We start from the raw sequence: 17,273 nt of genomic DNA, 5'->3' as shown, positions 1-17,273 counted from the left end.
AGACTCTTTAGTGCTGAAAATAAATTAAATATCCAGTAACAAGAAATAGGTCAAATGAACTACAGCAGATACATTCAGTAGAATATCTTGAGTAATGTTGAGGGAGAAATATAATGACACTGAAATATGCTCACTATAAGTGGGAAAGTAGAATACTTTTTCTTTTTAGTATCTCAAAAACGTTAATGATAAAAATCTCAAAGTGGTAGGATGATGGGTAATATTTTTCACCATTCCTGCTATCTTTTGCTTGGTAATTTTTCTACATTATCTATGCATAACATTTGTAATGATGTTTTTACAAAGGAGTAAGAACCATTCCTGCAGCTGTTGCTCCACAACGAAGGTCCCAGTACAGCCAGGGCCTCCAGGGGTGCCATCTCTTGACCTTTCCCCCCTCTTTCTGTTGTCACTTTAGAGTTTTGCAAACCACAGAGAAATGGCTGGTGCTGTTTCTCAGGGGACATGCACCTACATGGCCATGCTGGGCATTAGAAGACTGAAAGCCACGATCTGACCTAACTCACCTGTTATCCTCTCTGCAGGTCCCCTCCCCCTTGCTGTTGTCCTCTCTGTAGTAGACAGACTAGTTGTGGAATGAGGCCTGCAGGGTTGGGGAGGAACATCCCACATCTTCCTCGGGGTGCCAAAGTATCTTCAATACTCAGGTTGCCCCCCTTCTCTTTAGCTCAGAATTGAGCACCAAAGCTGAGAAGGTCGTACCTGCTTTCCTCGCTGACCTGCTTGCCCCACTGGTCCTTGAGCTCCAGAAAATCCGTGTTCTCCCTGGTAAATGAGACAGGAAGTGATTCAGATCAGGAAAATCAAACCTGGCTTCTACATTAAAAAGCTCTTTCTACTAGACTTGTAGACGCAAGGTTCTCGGCAAGGGTTCAGTACTCTGCAGGAGACGGCATATGGGAGGAAACACTTGATGATCTTAAAGGAGGGAAAAATCATGAGCAGCACAAGACTGGACTCAGGCTTTCCCTTGTTACGAGGACTGCAGAAGGCAAGGAGTGGAAAATTTACTCCAGGAAAAGTTGACTCATTTGCCTGTCCACCTATTATTCATTGTCCTGGATAATAACTGTTGAACCTGACAGGTGTGGTCTTGCCTTCCTCAAGCAAGTCTGGTTGGAAAGAGTCAGGTGGGCAATAGTGTGTGATAAGGTTCATGGGACTATGGAAGCAGAGAGAAGGGACTCTAAATTAGATTTGGTGTGGCTGAAGAGGGTGACTACCTGAAGGAGAAGAGCAGGGATAAGCCATGTGCACTGGGAGAAGGATGAAGGGAGGAGTGAAAAGGGCCCAGCTGAGGGAAGGCGTTGGAGGGGAGCCTCGGGCACGCAGGAGGATATGAGCAATGAAGCCTGAGATTTAAACAGGGTCAGGCTATATGTCCAAATCGTGATAAGTACATGCCAGGCTTAAAAAAAAAAAAGAACAACTAAACAGGATCAAATAGCACAGGGTCTTCTAAGCTACTTTAAAGTTTGGAAATTTTGGTGAGGACCACAGAGAAGTTCAGATAAACCACAGAAGCTCCGAGATCCAATGTGAAATGTAAGCTTGAGCCTTCAAACAGGCACGTGGCCTCTCAGATAGGGCATCCGGTGCCCCTTCAGGTCCCAGGTGAAGTGGGCCAGGGGCAGGGAGCTGCGGAGGCTGTAGGCAGGGGAGTGAGGCTCTGAAGAGGCCAACAGCTGCCCTCTGGCCACCTCAGAGGGGAGGGCTGTGCTCGACAGGACCCAGGCACCGCCGGATCTGCGCTCACACCCCTTCCAGCCCCGTCCCTGCCTTCCAGCCAACTCCATCACCAAGTGCATGTCAACATTCAGGCTGCAGGGAGCTGACATTTTTAGAGTTGTGTCCTGTGATGGATGAGATTGCTCTGTCTGTCCTAGTGAAACGGTGTAGTTTTGCAGAGGAAAGCAGACATTCTTTGCTCAGTGGAAGGAAAAGAATGTTACCAGAAAGCTGGAGGTGGGGTAGGGCAGGTGCCTAACAGTGCCTGGACTGCATCATGTGAGATTTAATTAACAAGAACATCAAGGCAAGAAAGGAGGCACTTTCGTCTCAGCGTCTGGGCCCTGTATGAAACAACACTCACTTTTCTCCCTGGAGGCCCAGGTCTTCCATCGTTCCCTTTGGCTCCCAGGTACCCAGGAGAACCCTGAAAGGCGAGAGAGACAAATGCTGGCACAGCAGCCATTCTTACAGAACCCAGTAGATTGGTTTTGCTTTTCTTCACAGTCACTTCTAACTGCTCCTTGATGGCGCCCTGTGCAGAGGGACAGCTAGGCCCAGAGCGGATGAGTCCCGGGCAGAGGGCCACAGGGGCTCAGTGAGCGAGCAAAGCTGCCCTTGATCAAAGCAGCTTCTGAACATGGTGAATGCAGGGATGATTGGCGCTGTGGTGCGCTCAGCCGGTCAGGCCAGGACATTAGCTGTCTTGCGGCTTCTGCACGCACACGTCCATGATGGGACACTGCGCACGGCAAGGCGTACAGTGCGTTTCAGTTTCCCAGTCAGAAAGTGGGCAAAACAGTTTTGATTTGCTAGGAAGAGAGCCGAGCAAGCCCAGGGAACCCTGGCCTTCTGAAGCCTACGTCTGAGCTGAAGACATGGAAGAGTTTCAGGGAGGATTTCGTGCAAATCCCTCCTCAGCTGGACTCTCACTGCTCTCTGTGAGACACTCAAGAGCCAAACAGACTCAGAGTGTGAATTCAGAGCTCAACCTGGGATTCACATTTGAGGAGTGAGGGATCTTGGTGGGATTGTTTTCACATATCTATGGTCAATGAAGATGTATAAGGCACTTTTTAAGTTATTCTGAAACCAGAATAACGTTTCAAGCTTTGAAATGTTCACTTGTGTCCTCCCAAATGCTTTCTTCAGGCTGAGGAGAGGTGTCCCTGCTTTAATGGTAAAACACGGTGCGTGAGAAAGAGAAGCATGTAAGGTGCGTGCAAGAAATCAGAGCTGGGCTAAAAGTTTGTGTCCAGTTAACCTAAGAACGAAGACTACTTTGCAAATGATATAAAATGAACATGGAAATGTTTTGAGGTAACAGGAAAATAAAAGTTCACAGATGTTTCTGGGTCGCTCACCTGAGGTCCTTTAGGCCCGAGACTTCCTTTCTCCCCTTTCCTGCCAGGGAGGCCCCATGACCCCTTTTATGGAAACAAAAGAAAAACAGTGGGGATAATGAAAACCGTCTTTCTTCATTAATGCTGGGGAGCACTCCATGGAAATGCAGTGACCTCACCCAATCCTTCACGCATTTCTCAGCTCTGAGATTAAGCATGTTTTAGAAGAGCAATTATGGGGACAGCATCTAGATCTGATTCAGGAATTCTGCCTGGGGTGAGCCCCTCATGCCTCTCTGACAGGGAGAAATGGAGACATAAGCACAGCAGGAAGCAGGAAACATCGGCAGCCGGTCAGATGCATTCTTTGATGAGGCAGGCTCCCTGGGTCAAGGTGCTTATCAACACACAGAACAGAGAACAACTGTCTCACAACAGCACAGGAGGACATTTTGGCGGCAAGTCCCGAAGCAAGGAGCCGGAGCAGAAGGAAAGCCGGAGGCGCTGTGGTGCTTCTCGCTTCCAAAGCACCCACTGAGCAGCGGCCTGGCCGCCCGGCACAGATGGCACCACGGGCCAGCCTTGGCTCGGCCGGAGTTCAAGGGATGCTGAGCAGCTGAGGTAACATCGCTGCTCCCACACCAAACCTGGCCATGGAGCTAGGCTGGCCCCATGGTTACTCAATCGAGGGGACCTTCTCGCTGGTGGCTAAGTCCAGGGACCCCAAACTCTCAGGGAATCCTGAATTCAACCTAATATGAATGATCCTGGGTCCATAAAGTGACTCGATACCCATGTGTCACAAGGCCATTCTCTAGGGCTGGCCCTGGGTCCTCCTGACAAGAGGCAGAGACAGCCACCCTGCCACATCACTAGTGAAAGGGCCACAGCCAGTGGCAAACGGCTCCCACCAGTGCTGCAGAAGCACTTGCATGCCTGCGGAGTTAGCGGAGGGGGACTGAGTCACAGCTTCTACTTCCTGACACCCTCCACAGGAGCGCGTGTGGGACCGCAAGCAAAGTCGGCGCTCTGCTCCTGCCCCTGGGGGCTGGTGTAGAAGGGAGGTCTTGACAAGCCCCTGGTACTGACGCGCACACACAGCGCCAGTGAGCACACGAGCCCGCCTCTCCTGAACGAGCAATGTGGGCGCAGATTTGACGGACACCAACAGCCCACCCAAGGCGAGAAAGCAGAATTCCAGAGCCGGACCGGCAGGGAGGGCTGGTGTCAAGAAAGAATTTCTGTTATTCATTCAAGCAGAACGATCCGCACTTTCCCAGCAGAATTACTTCTCAACATTCATGAAATCTTCCAACACACCTGTGGGCCTTGTAAGCCTTCGGGTCCCATTTCACCTTTGGGTCCGGGAGGTCCTGGTTCCCCCTGATGGACAAATTTTCGGAATTAAGATCTTTCTGCACTTTCTAGACTTTCTAGACTTTCTCTCTAGCATCTAGCATCTATCTAGAACAAGAGTTCACAGCTGCTATTTTCTGGGTTCAACTCCTAGTTTGCCTAGGATGTTACTCGTCTACACAGCCGAGGAAATGAACACATGATCATTCGTCATCATAAAGAGGAATTTGCTCTCTTGTCGTCAACTTGCAACGCTCACGGAGAGCAGCAAATCCAGTCTGGGTCTGCGCAGGCCACTCCCAGTGCCCAGGGCTGCCCACAGCATCCCTGCTGGCTGCCCGCCCACGCCCAGTGCTGCTTTCCAGAAGCCCTCTCCTCCCCGCCCAGGCAGGAGAGCAGGGAAAGGACACTTACTGAAGGCCCCCGGGCTCCCCTTGGACCTTCTCTTCCCTAGGACAGAAACAGTAAAGTGTGAGCGCTGGTGTCCGCAAGGACGGCAGTTCGGGGCCAAGCCGCCGCTCACTCCCCAACAGACACAGTGATGAGCAGGTCACAGACATGACTTCCCTGAGGCACTTTCCAAAGACAAGTTTTCACACTGGGTACTTAATTACGGACTAACATTTGGGGGATTGATTGCAAACCACTCTAAACATCACTGCAGACCCAGCTCCAGTCTGAAAGCCTCTGACATTTATCCAGGAGGCTGTTTGGAGAATCCAATCACCCTGAAGGGCCTGGCTTCTACCTTGTCCTCTCCAGCAAATCCCAGAGTTGCTGTCTGATAATCAGTGGCTTTCCGCATGAGAACCTGCTGTGTCACATCTGGCTGCCTCTGTCTTGGGCCCCAGTTAGATCCTAGGAAGGTGCTAAAAGTCGTTCAATACAGTCCTGCCTTCGGGCCTGCCCACTGGGACTCTACACGGAGGAAACTGACAGAGGGCTCTGCTTAACCCTGTGGGGGTCCCAGCGATACCACCCGGTTCCTCTGAGCACAGCCTGCCTGCCATTGAAGCCGAACTCTGTGCCTAGTGTGCCAGACTTCCCGTTACTGGCTCAGGCTCTCCCCCTGGTGGCCGTGTGTGTCACACCGCCCCCTTCCAGGAGGAAGATGATTCAGACCCCAGAGCTTAACTTCCTTCTCCTGAACAGTAACAATATAATCTGCTCACGCTTCCCTAACCAGCGACTCCCACCCAGTCTCCTTGAGATAGATGTGGAACATCACAACCACCAATGTACTTTGTGCTGTGATAAACAACTAATGTTGTGAGCACTTTAGGTACAAAACAAATACTAAAAATTGTATTCGTAATTCAGAAAGGCAGTCATGGGAATTACTTCAGAACTGCTACTTCCTCCCAGCTATTCCCTTTCTGAACTTCCTTAAAATGCACTACCTGACCAGATATCACCTCCACCAGGTGGGCAAATCATTTAGAATTCCTCCAAGGAGGTTCTGTCCCTTGATGCGATGATCTCTGCCTTTAAAATGCACATAGGGGAAGTTACCCACGGTGACCTGTCAGCTGTTTGTATCTTCAGGAAGAGCTCTCCCGGTAAGAAAGAGTGGTGAAAAGGTGAAGGTCGCTTAACCACAATGTCATCATTTTCTCTCCATTCAAAAGAAATAGATCATGGCTGTTAGTTTGACTTGATTATGTTCATTCTTTCTCAGGAAACACAAATATGGAATCAGTAGCCTGTACAGCTGGAACTGATTTACAGGTCAATTACACTTCAATTTTTAAAAAAAGAAGATTAAAGAATGTTTATTCTGTGCACAGAAGTGGAGCACAATGGCTGAGGTCACGTCCTCAGAACAGTTTTGCACCCAGCCCTACCCTGACAGCCTGCATGGCACAAAACAGCTGCGTGGCAGACCCAGCCCTGGCTCTGGACAGAGCCACTACAGGGACAGATCCCAGCTCCACCACTTACTCCCTATCCTGATCCTGGGCAAGATGCCCAGGCTCCTTGATGTTCCTCATCTGTAAAATGGGTAGAACGGCAGTATCTATCTCATAGTTCATTATGAAGATTCAATTAATATTTGAGAGTGATTTGTCACAAAACAGAAGCTAAACGAGCATAAATGCAATTACTGTACGTTCTCTTCATGTGTGACAAGCCTAATACAAACAAAGCCCAGAACAATGTCTCAAGGGCCCAGGACACTGATCAAATATTTGGGCAACAGCTGGTGCAATAATTCATTTTCCTGAGTTGAAGATGAATCACAACAGGACAAAGACTCAGGCTGGTCTGAGTGCAGAGCTGTCTTCCATTTAAGGTCCTCTGACCCTCAAAGAGAATGTTGGCCTTTACTGAAAGGTAGGGGAGGGGTACAGAGCTTGCTGTTGTTTTGTGTCCAGGTGACTTTATTTAATTCAGGAGGGAAAAGGTTACAAAGGATATGACAGGGCAGGGACTTGGATGCAGATGGGGGAGAAAACCCTCCTTGCCGCTCCATGGCAGCAACAGAGTAACTGGCTGTTTCTCTTTTCAAGAAGTGTCTGATTGATGGTGATAACTGGAAAGCTATTTGGAACTGAAAGTAGGTTCACTTACACTAATTGTCTTTAAAATTTACAGCATTTAGCTCGTCTTACTACTCTCCGGCTTCCTCTGATTAATGCTGATTCTCTTGTGTGCAGAACAAAGTCCCAAAGAATTCTACCAGAAACACTAGGAAACCTCAATCAACTAACTGTAGATGACTACGACTCTAGATGAACAAAGGCCGCAGGAATTAAGACACATTTCTCCACTATCTTGCCCAGAAAGAAAGGCAATCTGTCACTCTGCAAAGTGATGAGGAGATTCCAAGTTAATAATTGAAGAGAAAGCCAAGGATCTGGACAAAACTCAGGGTCAAATCTAGAATGTCATACCTTTATAGAACGACTTCCTTAAAAAGAGCATATGATTGGCCCTCCCTGGTGGCGTAGTGGGTTAAAGCACAGCACTGAGAAGCTGAAGCCACTTCTGCATGAGTTAGATCCCCGCCTGTCCAGGAGGTGACACACATGGCGGGGCAGACCTCTCCTGACCCGCCCGCTGCTCCCCTCAGCAGTGGACTTTGTCTATCTGCCTGTTCTGCTACCTGCTCTGTCTCTGGTGAATCCTCTCACCGCCCCTGCACCTCTGGCCTGTACCCCAGCTCTGTATGCAAATAAATAAATCTTAAAAAAAAAAAAGAGCATACGATAAAGGGGTTTCTAACACAAAAATTCCATCTCTAACTTCAGAAGAAAGAAGAGAGATTCTTGGTCCTAAAAAAGAGGGAATCCAGGTGCTATCCAAAAGACTTGATAGCACATAGCATGCTATTAAGTTCTAGAAGTTGCCGTTGGCTTGGTCCTCACCACATTTTGGTCCATTCAAGAATTCATCTATGGCTCTGTGACACTGGCAACATATGAGGAAAGGTGCTCTTTACGCAGTTTGAAATAATACGTAAGTTCAAAGGCGCCAGGTTACTGGGGGAGGGCTTTTATGTTCATGTCACGGACTCCCTCCAAAGGCTTCTAGAAGCTGGAAAGGGAAGCAGGTTGTGTCACAGTGGTTTTTGAGTCAGGGGTAATTGTGCCCCCCTACCAGCCTCTTAACATTTTGACGACAGCTACTCTTTCGGATGTCACTGTGGGGAGAAGGGGCACCTACTGACATTAGCGGGGGCTGCTAAGCAGCCCACCGAGGACAGCTTTTCATCGCCTGGTCCCGAGTGACACCAGTACCAACACACAGACACTGGGTCAGCCAACTCTACAGTCACCAAAGTTCTGAAATCTCTGTGGCACCTTCGGGTGATAAGGAAGGGTGGTAAATGTCCGCAGAAATACTTACTCTGCTTCCTCTGGAACTAGGGCTGCCGTTTGCCCCCTTTTGTCCGGTTCTACCCTGGAAATACAATAATCACCCCCCACACAAACACACAAGATTATAAAGGAAAATATTCTGAATAAATTACAAACACATCAGCAGCAAAATCCCAACCCGTTATTCGCGAAGGACGATGTGCCATGTTAGCATCTTTCTGAGGACTGACACGACTGGGTTTATAGCAACATGTGCTGCTCCCATCAATCTCCCCACATCATAACGTCACCCCCAGGAGCTTAACGACTTTGGCCAGCAAAGTGCAATCTCTAGTCTTGGCTTATTTTAAGGAAATGTGAACTCAACAGGTATTTTTCAATCACTAGGACACTACATAGTTTACCAATTAATTGACTTATACTTTATGAAAACCTCAAGTTAGTAACAGAATTCATCTACTCATGTATGGAGGATAGATCCAATTACTTGTCTTCCTTGTCCTCCTTTGAGTCCCCTTTGTCCTTTGATGTTACTGTTTCTTCCTGGAGTCCCCTAAAGGAAGATATAAACTTAGTGCAGAATCAAGAAATAGTATCTTTTTTTTTTTTTGCAAACTAGTACAATGTTCAAATACAAAGCTAACTTGGGTTAAGTAGTAAGGAGTGCGAGAAAGCTCTCTATTTGGAATTCATACATTTTTGAAAAAATATATAAGCAGTTTGGAGGGTGTTAGGTGATACACAAGAACTATCAGAGTGCTTGCTGAGACCCCTCCTGTCTCGCCCGCTGCTCCCCTCAGCAGTGTATTTCAGCAGCTCTGCCTGTTCTGCTCCCCCTCTGTTTCTGGTGAATCCTCTCATCCCCTGCACCTCCATCCTATACCCCAGTTCTTCTACACATGCGTATATATGTATGTATGTGTATGTGTGTGCACGCGTGTATATAACTTATTTTTTTTTAAAGATTTATTTATTTATTTGTGCATACAGAACTGGGGTACAGGCCAGAGGCTCAGGGGCGGTGAAAGGCTTCACCAGAGACAGAGTGGGGAGCAGAACAGGCAGATCTACGAAGTACACTGCTGAGGGGAGCAGCGGGCGGGTCAGGAGAGGTCTGGCTCGCCATGTGGTCTCCTCCGGGGCAGGCTGCAGGCGGGAATCGAACTCATGCGGAAGTGGCTTCAGATTCTCAGTGCTGTGCTTTAACCCGCTGCGCCACCAGGGAGGGCCATATATATATATATAACTTATTTTTTAAAGAGTGCTTGCTGAAACTGGTAGTTTTCCCCTTTTCTGTAATGGCAGCTTCACGGACGCACTAGTCCAAGCAAGCTATGCCACTCCCTTAGAGGTATGGTAAGATTCCCTGGAGTGGAGTGTGCAAATAGGAAACCTCAAGATTAGAAGCCCAGTAAGTGAAAATCCAGGCATCCCTCCCACCCACAAAGGAACTTGAAAGTCTCAGCACAGCATGCGGATGAATAACATGGAATTTCATTTCCTAGTTCTGAATTTTTAATATCATCAGTTCAGGTCAATGGAGGTAGGTTTTTTCCCCCAAACAAATAAGCCTTAGTCAATACCTTCCACCCCGATAAGCATTTGCCTCCAGGCTAGCAGAAGACATGAGAAAGGAGTTAGATGTGAAGTAACTACGCAAATTAGAGCCCACTGGACCCCAGAAACTTACATGATCCCCTGAGAAGCCCGTCTCTCCATATTCCCCAGGGGAACCTCTGATACCCGGGCTGCCCTGAAAAAACAAAACAAGCTTCTGAGTTAGCTTGCTGGGAGGTTTTACATGACATTAAAATATCAAGTGTGTTGGAGAGAAGGAAATCAAGGAGACAAAATGATTCGCATTCCTCCTCCTCAGCTGAAAGGCTCCTCAGGCAGTACTAAGTCCAGGGTTAGCCTACCTGAGGGTTATCAGAAGCTGAGGAGTGCAGCACTCGCTCAGGGGCTTGCACAGTGCTGTGCAGTAGAATTTTCTGCCATGGTGGAAATGCTCTATCTCCAAGCTAGCCAATATGGTGGCCATGGGCCACATGTGGCCACCAAGAACATGAAATATAGCTAATACAAGTGAAGAGCAAAAATTTTCACTTTAATTTGAATTAAAATGCTAAACAAGGCAAGTGAGGGCTCTTGTGTGTCCCAATCAACCTAGAAATTTCTAACTCCTGTAATTCTATTGTACGCTGCAAACCTCCACAGGGGTATTCCGTTGTTAACTTCAAACTCAGCTCTTCCCAAGCATACCTGCCTAAGCCAGGACCCTTGCAGGCAGCTTGACTGACTTGCCTTCTGCTCCGCTGGTCACCGGATCAGAAGACCCTATGTCCCACAGCCAGGATAAGGACGAGACAAGCGAGTCTCACCCGTTGCAAAACTAGGGAGGTGCTTATGCTTACTCTTCGCATAACTGCAAGAGCCCATGCTTCCTTACGGTCTGCACCCTCAGTGTTCACTCAAGAGCAGGCCCTGCCATGGCCTGAACAGGTCTTGGTTCTGTCCTCACTGCTGTTGCTTTACTTCACGCTGAAGGCTCCATCACCTCCCACCCTGATGACTACAGCTCCACCTCTCATCTTTGCCTTGTATCTACATCTTCTCCAACATGTCCTTCACCCCACTGCCAAGCCGTACGTGCATAATGCAAATGTGGTTGGGATCCCTCTGCTTAAAATGTTTCAAAGGCTTTGCATGTACAATGGCTAAGAGCCAAATTCCCCTGCTTGCCTACGAGTGCTTTCCTTACCTCTTCCCACCACTTGTCAAATCTCACCTCACTCTCTACCTGTATGCCAATGCTCCTGCCAGAGAGAACAACTGGCAATGTCCCCAAGCCCACACGTCTCTGTGCTGTTACCTCTGCCTAGAATAACCTTCCTTTATTGTCTTGCCAATTCCTATTCAGCTCAGGGATTGCTTCTTCCAGGAAGACTTCCTGAACTTTCCCCATGCCCCCCGAGTTAGGAGCCCACAACATGGCCGCTCCCACAGAGCAACCGACTGATCGCTAATACCATAGCTGCCGGTACATGCCTCCCCAGCTACGCCGTGGGAGCTTCTAGGACAAGGACAGTGAAGTTTATCTCTGAATCCTTAGCACATGACAGTGCCTGGCACATGGCAGATGCTCAGAATAGTTGATAAATAAATGGATCAGAACATGAAAGGAGAATCGCCTGGACCCAAACAGGGACATATTCAGAAAACTAATTTAAAATACAATAATGTTTTGTGGTGCTTTGTTGTACCAAGGCCACTAAAATAATTTCATCTTTCCTTGCCTATTATTTTTTCTAATGCAAGAAGGTGAACACAGAAGCTGCTAACAGACATAAGCATTCATTTTCTGGAAACTGTTAAAAATTACAGTTACCCGCTTGCCCCAAACAGGAATGCAGACCTATTCGGTGGCAGGAGGCCCTCATTATGCCCTTAAGTCAGCTGTCTGTTTTATCCCCTAATCACCATGACACACGGCCATTCAGACCGTGTCTCTTCACCAAGTTGTTTCTTTCAAGTGTTAGTGTTACCTGAGATCCTGGTTCACCTTTTTCTCCCTTTTTTCCAGGAAATCCATGAACACCCTAACAGAAGAGATGGGGAAAAATTCCATTAAAAATATGTATCAGGCCCTCCCTGGTGGCGCAGCAGGTTAAAGCACTGCACTAAGAAGCTAAAGCCACTTCTGCATGAGTTCAATCCCCACTTGCCCTGGAGGAGATCCACATGGCGTGGCAGACCTCTCCTGACCCGCCCGCTGCTCCCCTCAGCAGTGTACTGTGTCGATCTGCCTGTTCTGCTCCCCACTCTGTTTCTGGTGAATCCTCTCACCCTCCGCATCTCTGGCCTGTACCCCAGTTCTGTATAAATAAATATATATATATATATATATATATATACATATATACATATATATATATATATATATATACACACACACACACACACATATATCAGTTTCAGGGGGCACTCCCTGGTGGTGCAACGGGTTAAGGTGCCACATTCTGAAACTCTCTGAAGCCACTGCAGCATGAGGTCAATCCCCCACCAGGGAGCTGACCCACATGGCCTGGCAGACCTATCCTGGCCCGCCCGCTGCTCCCCTCAGCAGCATATTTCAGTAGATCTGCCGGTTCTGCTCCCCATTCTGTCTCTGGTGAATCATCTCACCCACCACACCTCTGGCCAGTACCCCAGTTCTGTAAGCATAAATAAATAAACTTTTCAAAATATATATGTATCAGTTTCAAGATGACTGCAAAATACTTGAAGAGAGACGACTTACCTCTTCCCCAGTGAGCCCATCAATCCCATGCTCTCCTTGTTCTCCCTGAGAGAAAAGGGCAATCAGGTGAAAGGAGATCTCTGTCTCGCGCTCACTGGTGAGGCAGTAATCCCGTTAGGAAATCAAATTTGACCGAAAAGGAACTGCCCTACCTTATGTCCAGAAAGTCCTTGGGCTCCCTGTAAAAGACCAAATGTCTCTTACTTACACATCAGAGGCAGCAGGGGTCACAGGCTGGAGCAGGAAGGTGCCTCCCTACCGAGAGCGGATGTGCCCTTCTCCCATGGTTTCTGTCTACACAAGCACCAAGAGGTTGGCGCTGGAATGTAACTGATGCTCAAAACTCCCTGCGATTACTAGGAAGCAGAACTAATCAACAGATAAACGAACAGAGGTCACTAGAGGAGGGAGGGTGATGCGAGAGAAAGGAGGAACGAGGGGCGCCGTAGACTTTAAAGGAAACATTTTCAGCAGCACCTCACCTTTTGACCCCGTGCCCCTGGACATCCTTCAGTCCCCTTTTCTCCTGGGAATCCCCTTTCTCCTCTTGTTCCCTGAAAAAGGCATCCAGATTGGTATCCAAAGTGACACTTTGCCAGCAGCTGCCAGCAAGTTCAAGAGTGAAGGGAGGGCACGTGGGGACGGGGCTTCAGACAAGGCAACCCCTGCAGACGTGTTCGCTTTGGTCTGTGGGGGCCCCGCAAGCCTCCAGAGCTTCTTCACAGATCCAGGATCACCCCAGGCCACTTCATTGTCCTCCCCAGGAAGTGTGGCCACGACTTCAGAGGTCACCTCCCCTTCCAGTCACATTCTAAGCCCTCCAACAGGACACGTGGGCTCTACCCTCTCTGCAAGCCCAGGGCTGCCCTGCAGGGCCACACAGCAGGCTGCAGAGGAGCAGGAGGCCAGGAGCAGAGCAGGGAAGCTGGCGTGCAAGGGCTCTATCGTAGGAACGTGAAAGCAAGACGAACCCAAGGGTTTGCAGGAAGCGCCCCTCGCTCGGGTTAAAGATCCCCGAGTGGAGCCGTAATGACTTAGGGCAAGTACCCGAAGCTCATGCATGTGCATCTTCCATCAGTTCTTCTCCCCAGGAAATATTTAAGACCAGGCAAATGCCAGCAGGAAATGAAGCTCAAGAGACGGATGACTGACAGGCAGCCTGCCACCCCAAGGCAGGGCCCCCTCTCTCTCTCCGGCTGAGGCCCTTGTGCCTGGCTCAGATCTGGGTATGTGGCAGGTGTGAATGGCTTGGGTGAAAGCTGGTTTAGCAGTGACTTAATTCTTTCCCTCCTAGGTGATGGTGGTATTTCCTTTCGCTTTGCTTTCTTCATTCTGAGGCTCATTCCCACCTGCAGTGCCTCCCCTCTGGCCTGGAGGGCTCTAAGACAGCCCTGCAGGGTCAGGTGGGTGACTGAGAGAGCCCCCATGAGTGGTCCTTCTGCTTAGTAGATCTGGGGCAACTCTAGTGTCTTGGAGGAGTTTAGACGTTTTTACCAATGAGGAAACTGAGGGCCCATAAATAAGGTGTCTGTTAAGCCATGGTCCATGGCTGCCTCCAGAGCTGGGGTTTTCATCTCATCGCCGTTTAGGCAGGGAACTGGCGTGAGTGCAAGTGGGTGAATGCAAGCCGCATGCCTCCTAAACTTCCCCCACCCAAACCAGGGCCCCCCCTGGGGTTTCAGAGCCTCCAAATCCAGTCTCCCACGTTGACTGATGACCCAAGTGAGAGTTGTGGATTTAGGGTCAAAGACAGATTGGAAAACCTTCACGTAGCACAGGACCAAGAGGCTGCGCCTCAGAGACGCTCTGCCCTCCTGGCCATGTACTGTGCACTGGCCAGTACTCCCCGTCACTGACAGAAAATGTGCCAGGCAACATGGAAGAGCCTGCTCCCGCCTTCCTCTCTGCTCAGAAGTGCAGGAAAAGAAAAGCACCCATTTCTCTCCCCCCACACCCCCCAAAATAAGCAGAAGCAGAATCCCATCTACTCTTCTTTGTTTTCTGGAAGAAAACTTTCCAAGAAAAAGAAAGTCTGTAAGTGTGTGTGGGGGGGGGGAGGGGAGAAGGGGTTGTCAGAAAAACTTACAGGGTCTCCAACCTCTCCCCTGTGTCCTCTGCCGCCCTTTAAACCTGGAGCGCCCTGAGGGCAAAAGAGAAACATGCATTTTAGGCATCTTCCATCAATTCAAACTTGTTATATCACTAGGCATTCAAGGCAACTTCCTCCAGCAGCGTCAGAGCGTTTGTGGACATGGCTGTGAGTGAGCAGATTGACTCCTGTCCTTGCAGAAGATGGCCCCAACGGCCACAGGAGGCTGACCTGCGACCCACGCAGCCCAGGGCTCAGGGCCACCCTGTACCTGCCTGGGGCATTTGCATGGAGGACAGCTGGGTCACTGAACTCTTGGCAGGCAAACCGGAAACATTTCCAGAGAGATCATTTTATTTTCCTCTGCTTTCCTGAGAGCTCTAGGAATAAGTATTTCTCCCAACAAGGTACGTGTCGCTCAACTGCAATCTCTCTGCACGTGGGGTTCAGCTGCGTCATGCTTATTTGTGGCAAATACTACATTTGAGGTTTGTGTTCTTCCCCCGCTGCGCAGGTACTGTCTGCTTAGTAGATCTGGGGCTGTATTCTTGGAATAAAATTCAAACGCTAACTTGAGGAGAGTAATGGGAGTGGAAACTGTGCTTAAGAAAACACTAAAACGGCAGCAAAAGGTCCAAGATCATGGACTGTCCCACAGGATGGAACCGTACGTAGCACATGAGCAAGAATTAGATAGGGTCTCCTGCTCACAGTTGCCCATTTAATTATGTTCTCTAAAGCCCATTTGAAAAAGTGCATAAAAGTCTATGAAACACAAAGGAGTTTCTAGACTCTGATAAAATGGTCACCTGTGCAGTCAGCACACAGACCAAGAGCCGAGACACCTCTGGAACACAGACGCAGCCCCCAGCCCAGTCACATGCTACCCGCCCAGCCCCAGAGCCCCACACACTCTGGCTGCCAGGGGCTCAGTCCCTACGCTTCCCAGCCTCACTACCCAACTGTTCTTCAGACACTTTGGGTCTTTCCTGTTTTCAAATTTTCTAGGCAAAATCGTATCCTCAGTAATTTCCTGTTTCCTCTCACTGACCATTACTGTGTTCGTAAAATTTATTCATCTTGTTATGTGCAGCTGCAGTTCACTCATTTTATCAGCTGCAAGTATTGCACTGAATGAAAATACCATGAGATACTGATCAATGCGATTACTGTGTCATTGATCATTTCGAATTCTTTAAAGGTCTATACCTCTGCAATGCTGTGGTCTTTTCACAGTTCAGTCGGGTTCCTGTGCTGTGCAGCATGACTTTCACCACTCTTTCTAAGGGTCCTGCCCCCCAGCACCATCACCTCTGAGGCGCAGTGACGGGGAAGGGCAGTCTCAACTGACAGGGAGCCTTCTGAACTGGCTCCTGCACTACGGGAGCAAGCCCCAAAGCAATCACACCAGCACAGAGGAAGGCAACAAACCCCCATGCTCGCTCCCACTCCTACCACTTGCAACAGTTTCCCAACAGAATGGCACCTTCACGTTTGAGGCGCCTGGAGCCCCAGGAGGCCCCGGAGGCCCTGTGCACTTGCAGAATGTACAGCAGCAAGTCCTTTCTGCGACATTTCCCTGGAAAAAAAGGGGACATGTGAGCTGTGGTTGTCAGGACTTCATGGCGAAGAACTACACTCACCCAGACGCCATCAACCTGCCACCCAGGAGGCCCTCCTCTCCCTTTGGATGCGGGCTGCAGAGGAGAGGGAGGTGCCTGGGAAGGAAGTGCCCTGCGGCATGCCCTCTCTGAGCAGATTTCTGCACAAATCCATCTGGACATGTGCATAAAAGCAAGTGAAAAGGAAACAGCCTCCCTGCTGGATAGGGCGCCCGCAGAGACAGGCCGTCTGCGTCAGGCTGGTGTCATTCTAGTGGTGGTCTCCCGTATTCTGAGATGCCTGCAAGTCAACTTTGGACTTTTGTCTCTCATTATTATTATTTTATTAGGGATTGGTCGGTTTCTTTAAGTTTCCTATGTATTCTTTTGGTATGACAACCAAAAAGTAAAAGGATTTGTGAAAATAAAATACAATGCTCTTGGATTTCAAACTTACACACGCTAAAAACGATGCCCTTAATTTAGTGGGGCAAACCCGGCAGTCTGGGGAATATTCACCATCCCCGTTTTGTTCCTGTCACAACTGAGATCACTGGATTCTGTTATTTGGCAACTCACCAGATACCGTGCAAGGAGGCCACCCAGCGCTCTCGTTCTAATCGTCAAGTGAGTTCTGTAATCAAATCCCTTTCCAAACTCGAAGCTGGAAAACTGACCATCAGCAGCTGAATCTAGGGATACCACCAGCAGACCATCAAGTCCTAGTTAGTGAAAATAACAGAAATAAAACCAAAGGTGATGAAGGTGAAAGGCAAGAAAGCCAGTCATCCCCCCCATGCAGGGAACATAATCCAAAGAGCCAGAGAACCCCAAGACCAAGCACACTCCCGAAGTCAGAAGGCCCCGAGGGCAGTGCACAGCATTCTCCTCACACAAACTCAGCCTTGGGGCCCAGCTTTCGCATGAGATCCCCTGAGAAAAAGGATTCTAGAGAAACGATTCACAAATCTTGCAGAAAAACACCAGCAGAAAACTGTGCAACACTTCACCAAC

The 17,273-nt window shown here is 48.9% G+C and overlaps 1 protein-coding gene across 1 annotated transcript in view; it reads right to left on the bottom strand.

Annotated features, from left to right (window-relative positions):
* The window catches only part of COL6A5 (collagen, type VI, alpha 5), a 59,672-nt gene that overhangs the window by 26,920 nt on the left and 15,479 nt on the right, over positions 1-17,273 (bottom strand). Inside the window, 15 exon segments of the mRNA XM_012732076.1 lie at positions 724-786; positions 2,114-2,176; positions 3,114-3,176; positions 4,413-4,475; positions 4,863-4,898; positions 8,298-8,351; positions 8,757-8,822; positions 9,960-10,022; positions 11,815-11,868; positions 12,570-12,614; positions 12,722-12,748; positions 13,052-13,123; positions 14,656-14,709; positions 16,145-16,237; positions 16,839-16,981. Coding sequence (XP_012587530.1) covers positions 724-786; positions 2,114-2,176; positions 3,114-3,176; positions 4,413-4,475; positions 4,863-4,898; positions 8,298-8,351; positions 8,757-8,822; positions 9,960-10,022; positions 11,815-11,868; positions 12,570-12,614; positions 12,722-12,748; positions 13,052-13,123; positions 14,656-14,709; positions 16,145-16,237; positions 16,839-16,981 — 959 coding nt within the window.

The sequence above is a fragment of the Condylura cristata genome, unplaced genomic scaffold (assembly GCF_000260355.1).
Source record: "Condylura cristata isolate star-nosed mole 26May11 unplaced genomic scaffold, ConCri1.0 scaffold00033, whole genome shotgun sequence".
NCBI classification, from domain to species: Eukaryota; Metazoa; Chordata; class Mammalia; order Eulipotyphla; family Talpidae; genus Condylura; species Condylura cristata.
This window is presented reverse-complemented; position numbering and strand designations above follow the sequence as displayed.